At 43.5% G+C, this 14,793-nt stretch overlaps 3 protein-coding genes across 3 annotated transcripts; 1 reads left to right on the plus strand and 2 right to left on the minus strand.

Moving 5' to 3' along the window:
* Positions 1-58: 58 nt before the first annotated feature.
* Positions 59-2,248, plus strand: LOC110846403 (calcium-binding mitochondrial carrier protein SCaMC-3). Its single transcript, XM_022093145.2, has 5 exons — positions 59-695; positions 765-1,035; positions 1,156-1,447; positions 1,600-1,681; positions 1,756-2,248. The coding sequence occupies exons 1-5, from the start codon at positions 190-192 to the stop codon at positions 2,123-2,125; spliced, it is 1,521 nt and encodes a 506-aa protein (XP_021948837.1). The 5' UTR covers positions 59-189; the 3' UTR covers positions 2,126-2,248.
* On the minus strand, positions 2,247-12,431 carry LOC110846404 (myosin heavy chain, muscle). Its single transcript, XM_022093147.2, has 25 exons — positions 12,196-12,431; positions 11,903-12,117; positions 11,470-11,613; positions 11,235-11,391; positions 10,763-10,970; positions 10,425-10,701; positions 10,220-10,357; positions 9,882-10,151; positions 9,740-9,816; positions 9,539-9,680; positions 9,322-9,453; positions 9,099-9,249; positions 8,306-8,564; positions 7,114-7,978; positions 6,248-6,812; positions 6,113-6,187; positions 5,810-6,051; positions 5,489-5,742; positions 5,176-5,417; positions 4,453-4,742; positions 3,603-4,115; positions 3,275-3,464; positions 2,684-2,934; positions 2,527-2,548; positions 2,247-2,457 (listed from the first exon to the last, which is right to left on the minus strand). Exons 1-25 carry the CDS (start codon positions 12,416-12,418, stop codon positions 2,318-2,320), a joined length of 6,042 nt encoding a protein of 2,013 aa, XP_021948839.2. The 5' UTR covers positions 12,419-12,431; the 3' UTR covers positions 2,247-2,317.
* LOC110845736 (SH3 domain-containing protein Dlish) lies at positions 12,424-14,128 on the minus strand. Its single transcript, XM_035849018.1, has 6 exons — positions 13,761-14,128; positions 13,374-13,693; positions 13,295-13,342; positions 12,833-13,101; positions 12,665-12,772; positions 12,424-12,605 (listed from the first exon to the last, which is right to left on the minus strand). Exons 1-6 carry the CDS (start codon positions 13,810-13,812, stop codon positions 12,518-12,520), a joined length of 885 nt encoding a protein of 294 aa, XP_035704911.1. The 5' UTR covers positions 13,813-14,128; the 3' UTR covers positions 12,424-12,517.
* Positions 14,129-14,793: the final 665 nt, after the last annotated feature.

A 14,793-nucleotide genomic window follows, 5' to 3' on the forward strand; every position in this document is an offset into this window, starting at 1 on the left:
GAAATAATTTTAGTGTTTCCATGGAAAAACGAAAATCTCACATTCCCCCAGAGTCTCAAATAAACCTACGAAAACTGAATTTTGACCGAGATAATATTTAGCAAATCGCACATTTCTCTATAGTTACGTTTCTATAGTTACTTTATAAAAATGTCTAGTCAATAACCGCAATAAATAATAAATAAAAAAATGAAGTCCCCCCAATTACACTTGCCTCCCCATGGAAACAGTGGCGGCGGTGGGGACACCATAGAAACCTCGCCCTCGGATTTATTTAATAATTTAGCCGACTTAACCGACGACCCCATCACAAATTCAGAATTAACCGACGGGGACCCCCCCGACGCGCGCTTATCCGCGCTTTTCTCAAAGTTAGACGTCAACGGGGACGGGCGCATCGACGTCGCGGATTTTCTCAGCGCGATCAACAAGCGCGGATTGGAAATCTCGTCGAATAAAAAACAATCTTTAGTCAAACAGTTTTTCGCCAAAAGTGATTTAGACGAAAGTGGAGATGTCAGTTTAGAAGAGTTTTTAAATTATGCCAAGAAACATGAGAAAAAGTTGAAGTTGATCTTTCACGAAATTGACCAAAACCAGGATGGCAAAATCGACATTGGCGAAATCACCGAGGTTTTGAAGCGGTTGGGGGTTAAGAAGGTGGATGAGGGGGTTGTTAGGGAGGTCTTGGCGAGGTGAGGTTTCCATGGGATTTTTTTTTGTTTCCATGGCAACCAAATAAAATAAAAATAAAAATTTTGTAGAATGTCCCCAGAGGAAAACGGCCTTGAGATAAGTTGGGAGGATTTCCGCGATTACCTAATCCTGTCCCCCGACAATCTCCATGACATTTTGAAATATTGGCGCCACGCGACGTATCTCGACGTGGGCGAGGACACGGCCGTTCCGGACGATTTCACAAATGACGAGATGATCAGCGGGATGTGGTGGAGACATTTGGTCGCGGGGGGTGTGGCCGGCATGGTCTCGCGCACCGCGACCGCGCCGCTGGATAGGATCAAGGTTTTTTTGCAGGTAGGGGATTGTGTAGTTGGGTGATTGTGTGTCTGTGCGTCCGTCTAAAAATTATTTTGTCCGAAAGGGGATTATGTAACCGGCGTCGGTCCGTCCTAAATTTTTTTTTAATCTGCGCAGGTCCACGGTAGCTCATCCCCCGGGCTGCTCCCCACCCTCCGGAACATGCTGGCCGAGGGGGGATTTTTTTCCTTGTGGCGTGGGAACGGTATCAACGTTCTGAAAATCGCTCCGGAGTCGGCCTTTAAATTCATGGCGTACGAACAGGGGAAGCGTCTGCTCAAGGGGAAATCTAATAGGGAGTTGAAAATCGAGGAGAGGTTCATCGCGGGGAGCTTGGCTGGGGCCGTGAGCCAGTCGCTGATTTATCCGTTGGAGGTTGTTAAAACTAGATTGGCCTTGAGGAGGACGGGTGAGTTGTCATGGAAATTGGAAAAATATTTTCCATGGATACGTGGATTAAAAAAAATATATGGTTGCCATGGAAACTGAATTTTAAATAAATTCACGGTTGCTGGTTATTTTGGTTGCCATGGAAACTGAATTTCTATTTTAATTTCACAGGGCAATACCGCTCCCTGGCCCACCTCTGCAGTCAAATGTATAAATCCGAAGGCTTCCGGGTCTTTTACAGGGGTTACATCCCGTGAGTTTCCCTTATTAAAATTATTAAAAGTTGTCATGACAACGAAAAAAAAAATAAAAAACCCGTTTCCATAGCAACCTCCTTGGGATCCTCCCCTACGCTGGAATAGATCTTGCCGTGTACGAAACCCTGAAAAAATCCTACATTTCCTCCTCCTCCGACTCCTCCCCCAACATCCTCGCGATCCTCACGTGCGGCACGGTCAGCAGCGCCTGCGGCCAGATCGCGTCGTACCCTTTGGCGCTGGTGCGCACGCGCCTGCAAGCGAGCCACGGGATGAACTACTCCATGACGGGCTTGTTTCACAAGATTTGGCAGTCGGAGGGCGTGGTCGGGCTGTATCGCGGGCTGACCCCTAATTTTATCAAGGTCGCCCCTGCGGTGTCGATTTCTTACGTGGTTTATGAACATGTTAGGGTTAAATTAGGCGTGGAGATGAGTTAATTTCCATGGTTACTTAATTAAAAAGACGTTAGTTACGAGTGGGTCTGCTGGGCGGATGTTTGTTGCGCATTCCATATAATTGTTGTTGTCATGGTTACTTAATAAATCGCCATGGAAACGGTATTTTTAAGGTTTTTGTAATTTGCTCATTTAATTATGCACACACAAAAAATTTCCATAGTAACAGAGATTTTAAAAATTCATGTTGCTAGGGGCTCGCTGACCGCGCGGTCCTCCGCTCGGGCGCCCGGCGCGCATGAGGACGGCCTCGGCTTGTTCCGCGCGCTCGGAGACGTCGTCCAGTTCTTGTTGGGCTTTGTTGAACTTGGCCACTGTGGGTTTTAATTGGGATTAATTATTTAATCCATGGAAATAAAAAAATTTAATTGGGATTAACTTACAGTTCAGGGCGGCTATCTCCTCCTGGAATTTTGGATTATTAATTTAATTGGGATTAAAATAGCAATTAAAAATGGCGATTAAAAATAATTGTAATTAAAATTTAATCGCAATTAAAATTAATTACAATTAAATTTAATTACTAATTAATCAACTCACCGCCTCCTCAATCTGCCTCTTGTACGTCCTGATTTTCTGCTGCAGCTTCTCCACCAAATCCTGCATTTTTTCGTGGTTTTTCCGATCCTCCTCCGACTGGAAGGTGAGCTCTTTGACCCGACGGTCGCATTTCCGAACGTTTTTCTGGGCTTCCCCATGGCGACGCTGCTCAATGTCAAGCTCCTGCTCGATCGCGTGCAGTTTTTCCTCCAGTTTGGCGATGATGCGGCGGGCCCCTTTCATCGCCTCGCCTTTGTTTCCATGGAAATTATTAAGAAATTTTTAGGTTTCCATGGAAATAATAATTAATTTTTACGTTTCTATGGAAATTTTAGATTTCCACGGAAATAATTTTAAAAAAATTAGATTTCCACGGAAATAATAAAAAAAATTGGTTTCCATGGAAATAATAAAATTACGCTTTAGGGACCTTTCTTGTGCGACTCTTGCGTAGTCAGCTTTTTGCGATACTTTTTGTGATTATTTTTTACTACAAACTCTGCGAACACAGCTTATACTCTGATCAATAAAGCAATTTTTTTAAAATTACGCTTCCATGGAAATAAAAAATCCGTCGTCATGGAAACTCACCCTCGGCCACCTCCAACCTCGCCTGCAACTCCTTCATCTGGATTTCCATGGCTTTCCGAGCCTTTTCCTGGTTCTGGGAGAACTCCTGCTCCATCCGCAGCTCGTCCGCCAACCGCGCCGCATCCACCATCGCTTTTTTCGCCTTCTCCTCCTGGTTCTTCGCCTCGTTCAGGATCTCCTCCAGCTCGGCCTATGGTTGCCATGGTTACCATTTTTTTTATTTCGTATAGCAACGGGGATTTAAAAAATATAAAAATGCATAGCAACAAAAATAAATACGCGCATAGCAACCATTAAATCCGCGCATAGCAACCATAAAAAAACTCACATGAACGGCCTCCACCTCCCCCTCTAATTTCCTCTTGATCCCCTGTAAGGCACTCACGCTCCCCCCCAATTCCCCCAGCGCTTCCCTGACCCCGCTCAACTCCCCTTCCGCGATCCTCCTCGCGCGATCCGCCTGTTCAAACAACGTCCGCGACTCTTCCAACTCACCCGCGAGCGCATGCGCGCGCCTTTCCGCGATCCCATATTCTTCCCGCGCTTCATCATGCGCGCGCGTTTCCTCCTCCAGCGCCGTTTGCACGTCTTTCAACTGTTGGATATATTTTTTAATAGCTTTCTGCGCCTCCGCGTTCGCTTTGTTCGAATGATCCAAAGCGATTTCGAGCTCGTTGATGTCCGATTCGAGCTTTTTCTTCATCCGGAGCGCTTCCGCTTTGCCGTTGGACTCGGCCTCGAGCGAGGCTTGCATTGAATCGAGGGTGCGCTGGTAGTTTTTCCGAGCGTTTTCGAACTCTTCTTCCTTTTCGGCGAGGCGGCGGTCGATCTCCTGGCGGATCTGTAGAGACGTTTTTTTTATTTCCGTGGAAACGAGGGTTTTTGAAATATATTTATTTCCATGGGAATGGGTTAATACACGACTTATCGAAAGACAGACGGACATGGCAATTACATAAGCCCTGGTTCGGGCTAAAAATATATATTTTCCATGGAAATGGGTTAATATAAAAAAAAATATTTCCCATGGCTCTACGTGAATTTCCAAGGGAAAGGGTTAATCCTAAAATTACTTCCCATGGAAACGCGGATTTAACTTATCATGTATAGGAATGTGTATTTTTATTGATCAGATAAAAAATTTAAATTTAAAAAAATTCCCATGGAAACCGCAATACCTGGCTCAACTCCAACTGAACCCTCAGGACTTTGTTCTCCTCCTGTTCGAGAGCCGATTCGGCCTCCTCCAACGCGGATTGCAACTCATCCTTTTCAATTTGGATCCTATTTCGAGCCTTTTCCAATTCATGGATGTTCCGACCCCCTTCGGAAATTTGGTCCATGAGGTCTTTGATCTCCTCGGCCAGGTTCTTGTTCTCCCGTTGGGCGATTTCGATTTGCTCCAATTGCTCTTCGTACAGGGCTTTCGTGCGGAAGAGCTCCGTGGAGTAGTTTCGGGCTTCCTTTCCTTTTTTATTTATTTATAAAGGGTGTTGGTTGAATTTTGGTTTTAGGAAATTTTATATAAAGGGTGTGCTGTTAATTTGGGGCATTTTTTTAGGGTTTTTTTTATAAAGGGTGTCCATTATTTGGGGTGTTTTTCTGATATTAATAGTCTGAAAAAAACCTGAAAGGTTTCCTGGCAGATAATTTACATTATTTTCAAAAAACCAAATAACCTCTCAGATAAATTTCCAAGGAACTGAGACTATTAATACTGGCTGAACAGTAGAAAATATTATGTAAAGGGCGCCCCCAAAATTCTGCACAAAAATTTGAGGGACGTTCATGAAATACGCAGCGTAAAATCACCATTTTTCTACCCAAAAACAGCTGATTTTCCCACACACCCATTTCATGAACGTCCCCCTTCCCCCTAAAATAATAAAAAAAAACCTTACTCGACGCATCCAACTCCATTTGGAGGTCGTTGACCTTATTTTTCCACTCTTGGATGATCTTATCAAAGTAAATCTGTTTCTTTTCCATCTGACTCACGAGAGCCCGATAGCGATCCACTTCTTGAAGCATGTCCTCCAGCTGCGTCGTCAGGCGCTGCTTGGTTTTCTCCAAGGAGATCGATTTTTGATTTAAGGACTCGATCGTTTCCTCCGCTTCGGATAAACGTGCGAGGAGTTTGGCCCTAAAGAAATTTAGAAATTTTAAATTTCCCTCTCAAAATCCCCCGCCTAAAAACTTTTAAAAAAATCTCACTTTGCCCCCTCCAACTCCTCGATTTTAGCCAACCCTTCAGACTCATATTTCGCCCTGTAAAACTGCGCTTCCGCATTGGATTTGCTGATCCCTTTCTGAATCTCACTTTTCCCTTCCGCAATTTCCTCCAGCTGTTCCCTTAAAGTTTCCAAATCGTGTTCAACGTTACGGAATTTTCCGAGCAGCGCCGCTTTCTCACGGGATTCTTCGTCCCCGAGGCGCTTGGTGTCTTCAAGTTGGGTCGCCAGGGAGACCTGTGGATTTTTAAATTTTTAAAGAGTCAAGGGGTTAATTTAAATTTCCACTGGAAAAGGTTACTACCTTGGCCTTCGACAGCTGGCTAACCGTGGACTCGGCCTCTTCGATCTGCCTCGATAAATCCCCATTATCCAGGCTCAATTTCTTCTTGGCCTGCTCGCACTCGTTCAATTGACGGGTAATTTGTTCAAATTTGTTCTGAACATCGGATAGGTTTTGCTGTAAGTGCTTTCCCAGTTTCTGGCTGGAGATTTTCTCGTTCGTCACGTGGTCCAGGGCCGCGCGGAGGTCGTTTAATTCCGACGCTATGGGAAATTATTTTTACTGTGGGAAGTCACGTGACTACATTAAAAAAAATTAAATTACCCGCCACGCCCCTCTCCTTCTCGGCCTTGCCCTTCATTTTGTTCAAATTGTCAATGTGCTCCGCCATTTCCGCCACTGTAAAACCATGTCAAAGGGTTAATTAACTAGTAACAAACCCGCGTTACTAACACTCACCCGCATCATTATGCTTCTTCCTGACCCCACCCATAACGGCCTCATGATTCAAATTAGTCTCCTCCAGCTCCCTCCGTAACTTCCCCAGCTCGGCCTCCCTTTTCTTGTTCATTTCAATCTGGGTCGCAGTTTGCCCCCCGGCTTCTTCTAATTTTTCCCCTAAATCCTCCAGTTCCTTGGCTAATTCAGCCCTTCCCTTCGTCGCTTTTGCTCTGGATTGGCGCTCGATTTCGAGTTCTTCCTCTAATTCTTCAATCCGCGCTTGTAACTCTTTAATTTGGCGTTGTAACTTAGCTATTAAATTGTTTTCCTCTTCTAATTTAGCAGCGAGGGAGGCGATTTCCTTGTCCTTTCGCTGGATGGCCTGCTCGAGTTCCTTTTTGTTACGCTCGAGATCCGCGAGGCCTTCTTGGTTTAACTTTAGGTCGGACTCGGTCTTGTTTTTTGTTTTTTCTATGTCGCAGCGTTGCTTTTTCTCACGTTCCAGGGAGTCTTCTAGCTCGTCCATGGCGCGTTCTAACTTTTGTTTTATCTTTGAGAGGTGGTTTAGCTTGTCTTCTTGCGCCTAATTTAGGGATAGTGGGGATTAAAAAACAATTTTTATGACCGTTGGAGGGGGTTAATATGGGATTTTTAAACCAATTAACCCATCTACCCACTAGAAAGGGTTAATCCCTAAAAACCCACCGAAAAGGGTTAATACTCCATAAAAAAATCCCACTTCAAAAGGTTAACCCACGGGGGATTTTAACATTTTTTATGGCCCACTAGAGAGGGTTAATGTGGGATTTTTTTAAATTTTAACCCACCCCACCGTAAAGGGTTAATCCATAAAAACTTCCCCTAGACGTTACTACTAATATTACCTGACAATCCTCGCTGGACTTCTTCAGCCCATCCTGCATCTGTTTCTTCTCCTTCATTAATTTAGCGATCAACTCCTCCTGAGAGGCCAACTCCCCCTTTAAATTCTCAATCTGATTAACCTTATTCGCCGTATCCCCTTCAATCCCACTCAATTTCCCCCCTTGCTCATCCAATTCCGCTTTCAAATTCCCAATTTCCTGCTCCAATTTTTTCTTCTGCTGTTGCAACACCAATCTCGCCTCCTCCTCAACAGCCAAACGCGAATTATAATCATTCACTTGGTTATCCAGCTCGTTCTTTTGGGCGTTCAGACGATTAATTTTATCCCCAAAATCACCTCCCATCGCTCGTAACTCTTCTAATTGTTTTAGGACGTTGTTTTTCTCATCTTCGAGTTTTTTCCCTTTTGACTCCGAATTTTTCTTCAAAGTTTCCTCCGTGGAAACGGAATCACTCGCTTTTGAAAGGCGGTCCTCGAATTTTTTAATCTCATCCGCGATGCAGACGACTTTCAGAGTGGGTTTTAGGACTTTCCACAAGGACCACCAGGGCCAGAGGCGGAGTTTTACGTAACTGCGGAGCGAGCGCTGGACGACTTCTAGGGCCAAGCGCTGGGTTTTTAGCTCGCGGTAGGTTTTGCGCGTGAGATAGTTGCGGATGCGGGACTGGAGATAAATCATGATTTTCGCGATTTGGTCGTCGCGGAGTTCTTCCATTTCTCCGAGGACGCCGGCGCGGAAGAAAACTTTTGTATGGCCCACGCGCCATTTGTCCGCGGCCAGGCCGATGTGCTCGAAACATGCCGTCGCGATTTTTTTGTCGTCTTTTTGAGCGGCCATCGGTTTGGAGGCCAGGATTTGGTAGCTATTAAAGGATGGAAAGGGTTAATTGGGGGGTTTCACGTCACTAATTTTTTGATAGTTATTTTAGTGACGTGAAACTCCTCAATATTTCATACCAAAAATATTTTTTTTACCCACCATTAGGGGGTTTCACTTGAGTTTTTTTTTCAGAAAATTAAAAAAAATTACGTGAAACCCCCTAATATCTTACTATCGGGTTAATGTATTTTGGGGGGTTTCACGGGTGTTTATTTTTTTTAAATACTTATGGAATATTTTTTTAAAGAGGTGACGTGAAACCCCAAAATATTAAAATTAAAATTAAAATATTAAAATATTAAAATCTCACCGAAAGCAGAAATCGGCATAGGCCATTCGATTAGGAAACCCCTTCCGACAAATCCTGATCCCTTCCAAGACCCCGTTGCAGGTCAGCTGGTGCATCACCAAATGGGCGTCGATCAGCCCCGGGGTTTTGACCTCGTTGGGGATGATGCAGCGGATGAAGTGCGGGTGCGTCGCTTTTAGCGTGGCCATTAAATTATTGAGTTGCTCGCGGTAGGAGGCGGAGACCGTGATGAAGGCCGAGCCTTTCTGCTTTTTTCCTCCTGGGGATACGGTTTAAAGGGGTGTCAGTTGCCATGGAAATAAATCATTTGTAAAAAAACAGGGGGCACCATGTAAATAAAACCAGGGGTAGGCTAAAGGTAGGGTAAAACACCATGCCAACAACTCACGGGGACCTTATAATTTACACGGATTTGTTTTCAAAAACCATAGAAACAGGGATTTTTAAAAATACAGGGAAACAGTTACCATAGAAACTTTTCTCTCCCAAAAAACAATCAAGGGATTTAAAAAAACTCAATCACCATGGAAAAACTTTATGGAAAAAAACTCACGGAGGACCGTATTTAAAAAACAGGGACAACAATAACCATAGAAACAATATCTCTATCTCTTCCAAAAAAAACCCACAATTACCATAGAAACTCAACTCACAAATAACCACATAATTTCCATAGAAAAAAATTCTAACCGTTTTTTTTCATAAATTATAAATACCTAATATGCACCTGTAAATTGCGTAAATAAAATAAATAAAATAAAATCTCCATGGAAACTTTTAAAAAAACCCTCACCCTTGGCCGTGTCCGCACCCCCGCTTTGCCCGGGATGGTCGGAAAATATTTCCTGAACTAGTTCGTTGGTCCCCTTTTTGAACAAGTCCACGACGGTGTCGTTCAAGGGGTCCTTGTTCTTCTCGAGCCAGGAGGCTATGTTGTAGGGGACCTGTTTTTTTGTGAGTTGCCATGGAAATGTTTTTATTAAGTTGCCATGGAAACAAAATTAAAAGTACCCTACCGTCCCCGCATAGTGCACACAAGCGAAATGGGCCTCCTTCTGCCCCGCCTTGGGGGGTTTCGGTTTGATGTAACACGGGCTTTTGCTCAGCAGGTTGTTGTTCAGTTTTTCAAGGAAGGTTTGGTCCGTTGCCTATAAAAAGAGTTACTAGAGTCGGGCCACGCGAAGTCCATGAAAAAACCCATAACTATCGGGCCACGCGAAGTAAAAGACAAACCTTGGGAAACATGGACTCCTCCTCTAAGATAGAAAAAACCCCCATGGGCCTCTCCATCATGTCGATACACGCTTGTAAATCCATCCCAAAGTCCTCGAAAATCCAGTCCAGACCTTCCCTTTTGTACTCCTCCTGCTCCAACCTACATTTCCATGGTTATTATTTCCATGGTGATTTTAAAAAAACTCTATAGAAACTCACACAAACATGTGATGATTGAAAAACTGCTGCAATTTCTCATTCGTAAAGTTTATACAGAGCTGCTCGAATCCGTTGAACTAGACACACGAAAAAATAAAATTAAGTAACCATGGCAACCAAAAAAAAACCATTCCAAACTCACATCAAAAATCTCGAACCCCGCAATGTCCAGTACACCAATAAAATGCTGTTTTTTATTCGCATTATCCAGCGTTTGGTTACATTTTTTGACGAGGAATTTAAAAACCCGGTCGAAAATTGCCTTTCCCATGGCACCCACGGCGTAGTTGCACTGGTTCACGTTTTGACCTTTTGTGACGAACTCCGTGCCCACTTTTATTCGGGGCTTCACGAAACAGTTGTACAACTCCTCGCCGGATACGCCGAGCATTTTTCCGGTTTTGTCACCCGCCTGTGTTTCCATGGCAACAGTTTTAATTTTTTTAATTCCATGGCAACAAAAATTTAAAATAAACATACATCCGGCGCATCCGCCTGCGCCTGCTCCTCGCGACCCTGCTGTTTAAACTTCAATTCCCCCAAGTGCATGACCCCCGCGGTCACCTCGTACACGTTCTGGCGCTCGGTTTTTGAAAAGGCCAGGATTTCGAAGGCGAGCTGGGGTTATTTTTTAAATTTAATTTCCATGGTTACTTAAATTCTTAAAAAATATATAGTTACGGACATGGGTCTGCTCTAGTTCCGCGGCATCATCCACCCCGGGGATCGTTGTTTTCCCCTGGCTCACAAAATGGTAGTCATGGATATCGTTGCTAAGCGACAAGGACTCTTTCAAACCCTTAACAGCCCCGGAATTAATCTGGTAAAAAATATGGTAGGATCTTTCCAGAGGTTGCTGCGATATGACTCGGGCCTTTTCCAGTAGATAAGTTTCGATATCCCCTCCGGCGAGCTTCCCCGAGGGGCCAAAGTGGATTCGGATGAACTTTCCGAAGCGCGACCTGCGGAATAGAGAAAATTGATAGGACATATTACACGCCGGTTAGATAAGATCACTCTTACGAGTTATCGTTCCTGGTGGTTTTGGCGTTTCCGAAGGCTTCGAGGACGGGGTTGGTTTGGACGATTTGGTCCTCGAGGGAAATTTTGTTCTCGTCCCCTTTGTTTCCAGAGGCCCCGACCAGGGCGAAGTAGGCGATTACCTTTTTTGTGTTTTCGGTTTTGCCCGCGCCGGATTCACCGGTGATCAGGATCGATTGGTTTTGGTGGTCTGTTAATTTTGGATTTTTTTTAAGTTATTATTGCCCGAGTCATGGTAGAATTAGGACACACATGCGGTGGTTACATAATCTTTAAAAGTATGAAAATCAATGGTTTAACATTGTGTTTGACTTCAAAAGGCCCGACCCACACGCGATTTTAGTAACCAACCACCCAAAAATCATCAATTATTCCCAACTTCCAAAAGCCCGAGTCATATGAAACCCCCGACACACCCACTACACACCCCGGTTAAATAAGAAAAACCACCCACTCGTCATCATCTCTGAGTAAGCCCCATCGGAAATGGCGAAAATATGCGGAGGGACTTCATTCCTCCTGCGTCCGAAATAAATTTTCATGGCCCGAGCCGTGTAGATGGGGTATCGTTTGTAGGGGTTGATTGCCACGCAGAACAGGCCGGAATACGTCTGCATTAGGAGAAAGTCTATTTTTAGCCATTGCCTTTTTGAGAGAATTTGGCTCGTTTCCATGGAAAAGAAACTTACATAGATGAGTTTGTTGTAGTAGCGCTGCTGTAAGTTGTAGAGGACGGAGGCGTCGTTGAGATAGGTGAGGTTCGACATGTCCTCGGATTTCTCGTACTTTGGGGGGTTCACCTGGCCCACGAGGTCCTTTTTGAAGGTTTTGTCCTAGGAGTTACCATGGAAATGATTTAGAAAATTTATTTCCATGGGGATTTTAGAATTGGTTTCCATGGAGATTTTGATAATTTGTTTTGAACATGTTAAATAATTCCATGGAAATGTGTATAAAAAACAAATTAATTAATTCCATGGCAACAATTTTTTTTCCAAATCCATAGTAATTTAAGTGCAAAAGAATTTGACTATTTCCATGGGAATTACGAAAAAAAATATGTCCAAAAATACCAATTTCTATGGAAACAAAAATAAAAATAAATAATTCCACAAAACTGACATCCCCCGATGGCAGCTTAACCGTAACCTGATCCCCCTTGGTCCCGGTGATCGTGGCCTGAACGAAACACTCCTTTTCGTCCGGAACCCAACAGGCCGTTTTGGCATCATAAGGCTTCGTCTGGTCCTGGCGTTTCATTTCCAGGGAGACGAATAAAAATGGGGTCGGGTCAGGCTCCTCCCCCGCCAAGAATTTTTGCTCAATCACCATGGTTGCTGTTTAGCAGAGTTATTAGTTATTTAAATTATTATTCTGCGTGGTTATTTATTTATTTTAAAAAAATGACTGGTTACCAAGGAAACGGTGGAGTTGCCAGGGAAATTGAGTGTAAAGTTGCAAAGATGTGAAGAGTTCGGAAGCGACTGAGAGGAATATTTTTATTATGCGATGAGATTGGGAGTCATATTTTTTATGATTTTCGTGCAAAATTCTATTTTTAGCATGGATGGAGTGTGGTGTGGGTGGGTGTCTGTGGAATTTGGAGCAGTTTTTGGGGGTTTTAGAGTCAGTTTCCATGGTGATGAGTTTAAATATTTTTTTTATTAATTATGAGTTTATTAAATTACAAATATTAAATAAAATCTCCATGGCAACGCGCGTTTCCTAAAAAATAAATTACAAACTCGTCATGACGGGAACCCTGGCATAGGCCCTGGGCAGAAACCCGTACTTCCGGCTTTTCGGTGACCACGCCCACAGCCACCTAAAAAATAAAAAATTAAATTTCCATGGCAACCAAAAAAAAAACTTTAAATTGTATACCCCTCCACGGTCTGCCCCTCTAAATCCGCGTAAACCCAGTCGCCCCTCTTCACGCTCAGATCGTCCGGCGCCTGGGCTTTGTAATCGTACAGGAGGACCAGCTCCGTTCTGCAGTTTAGTAATTTAGTAACCATGGCAACCAAAAAATAATTTAAATAAAGAGCAAACCCCAAATTCCTGTCCACCTCCCGCCTGTTGTTAACCTCGCAAAGTTTCGTAACTTCCTTTTTGCTCTGTTCTTCTTTGAGGTAGTTGAAGGGGAAGACGAATGCGGAGGGTACGAAGCCCTCTTGGTTGTCATGGGAACGGCAGACCCAGAACCAGTCAGGGTCGTCCTTATTTAAGACGGTGAGGAGTTGGCCGCGGAGGACGGTCAGGTCGTTCTCGTTACAGGCGTGGAACGTGTAGAGCGTGATGTAGGGGTGCGGGTGGGGGGACTGTGGGGGAGAAGGAAATATTTTTTAGTGTTGCCATGGTGATTTTTTAAAATTTTTGTTGGCATGGTGATTTTTTTAAATTTTTGTTGGCATGGCGATAAATTTGTATAAAAAAAATCGTTTCCATAGTGATTAATTTTTAAAAAAATAGTTGCCATGCCAATAAATATATAAAAAAATCCCCCCATCTCACCTTGCAAAACTCCTCCCCCTTATCATCCCCCTCCCCCCACCCTCCCCCCTCCATCCTCCTCTTTCCCCCCTTTCCCATCCCCCTCCCCCAAATACCCAAAGGGGATAAACCCCTCTTTATTCCCCGTTTCCATGACGACATAGGCCCAGTCATGTTCCCGATAAAGCAGCAAAACCAAATCCCCCCGTTTAACCTCCAATTCATCATCGACGCAGGGGGTGAAATCGTGCAGGACGACGTGGGTGGTTTGTGGGGGTGTGGTCGTCGGAGGGGGTGTGGTCAGACCCACGCGGACTAAGGTTTCTATGGAGGAAGAGCCTGTGATTCGGCCGATGGGTTCCTGGGGGGTCAGGGGGGTGGGGGGTGAGGGGTCTAGGGTTATGGGGTCGAGGGGGTGGGCTGGGGGATTTAGGAAATTTTGGAATTAGTTGCCATGGTTATTTAATTTTTAAATTACTATGGTTACCTTTCTTTTTGCTCTTTTGACTCCTGATTCGAACGGGGCAGAGGAAGGCCATTGTTGCTATGGGAAGGGTTATTTTTGTTGCTATGGAAATTTATTAATTTTTACGTTGCTATGGAAATTTTAAAATATTTCGTTGCCAAGTTTAATAATTTCAAACCTAACTCAACGTTGCCATGGTAAATAAAAAAATCACCTGTCTCAATCTCAACAATCGGAAAGGTGTAATAAACAAGCACTGCCCCAGGGCACAAATCAGGTTTACTCCGTATATCAACCAGAAAAGACGCTTAACAACGAATAAATGCATAACAACCGTAAAATATATAAAATTCCATGGAAATGTTTATTCTTTAATCTTAAAAGGCTTTTATAATCAAAGCTGCTCGTTAAAACAATACCAAGAGTAAAATTAGAAATTTTCCCCTATTTAATTTTTAGCGAAAAAAATATTTAATTATTCCACGAATAAATTAATTCAGGAAAACTTAATCCCGTCTTAATCCAGATTAAATTAAATCCCTAATCCCCAATCCTTAATCCCAAAATTTTAAAAATTAATCCTCAATCTCAATCTTTAATTCCAATATCCTTAATCCGCCAGTCTCTGTACACAACCAAAATAATATGCTTATGGCAAACATTTCAAGTCACTCGGTCAACTCGTTCGAGAGTTATCGAAAGTATTCGAAAGACAGACAGACAGACAGACAGACGATTACATAAGCCCTCACTCGGGCTAAAAATGCTTAAGAATAAAAATTGAAAATACAAAATCCATGACAACGAAGGATATATGAATTCCATGGAAATGCATATTTATCGTGCTCCAAAATTCCATTAAATCACAAAATTTCCATGACAACCTTAAAAAAATCCCCATAACAACACCCCCCCAACTCTTGGAACTCAACTCCTAATTTGACCCATGGATTCCAAGTAGATAAGTTTAACGAGAGTTATCGTGAATCAAACAGACGGACATGACGATTACATAAGCCCTCACTCGGGCTAAAAATGCTGAAGAACCAAAAAT

This window comes from Folsomia candida, unplaced genomic scaffold, assembly GCF_002217175.1.
Source record: "Folsomia candida strain VU population unplaced genomic scaffold, ASM221717v1 Fcan01_Sc003, whole genome shotgun sequence".
Taxonomy (NCBI): Eukaryota; Metazoa; Arthropoda; class Collembola; order Entomobryomorpha; family Isotomidae; genus Folsomia; species Folsomia candida.

What these genes read in the sequence shown, in the direction of transcription:
- LOC110846403 (XM_022093145.2), top strand. Translation starts at nt 190, where the DNA reads ATGAAGTCCCCCCAATTACACTTGCCTCCCCATGGAAACAGTGGCGGC. An exon ending in GTTAGGGAGGTCTTGGCGAG is followed by an intron (nt 696 to 764) that starts GTGAGGTTTCCA and finishes AAAATTTTGTAG; the next exon opens with AATGTCCCCAGAGGAAAACG. An exon ending in TTTTACAGGGGTTACATCCC is followed by an intron (nt 1,682 to 1,755) that starts GTGAGTTTCCCT and finishes CCGTTTCCATAG; the next exon opens with CAACCTCCTTGGGATCCTCC.
- LOC110846404 (XM_022093147.2), bottom strand. Translation starts at nt 12,418, where the DNA reads ATGGAAACTGACTCTAAAACCCCCAAAAACTGCTCCAAATTCCACAGA. An exon ending in CGCAGGCGGATGCGCCGGAT is followed by an intron (nt 10,152 to 10,219) that starts GTATGTTTATTT and finishes ATGGAAACACAG; the next exon opens with GCGGGTGACAAAACCGGAAA. An exon ending in AGTCCAGCGAGGATTGTCAG is followed by an intron (nt 6,813 to 7,113) that starts GTAATATTAGTA and finishes TCCCTAAATTAG; the next exon opens with GCGCAAGAAGACAAGCTAAA.
- LOC110845736 (XM_035849018.1), bottom strand. Translation starts at nt 13,812, where the DNA reads ATGGCCTTCCTCTGCCCCGTTCGAATCAGGAGTCAAAAGAGCAAAAAG. An exon ending in TCAAAAGAGCAAAAAGAAAG is followed by an intron (nt 13,694 to 13,760) that starts GTAACCATAGTA and finishes TAAATCCCCCAG; the next exon opens with CCCACCCCCTCGACCCCATA. An exon ending in AGGGGGAGGAGTTTTGCAAG is followed by an intron (nt 13,102 to 13,294) that starts GTGAGATGGGGG and finishes TCTCCCCCACAG; the next exon opens with TCCCCCCACCCGCACCCCTA.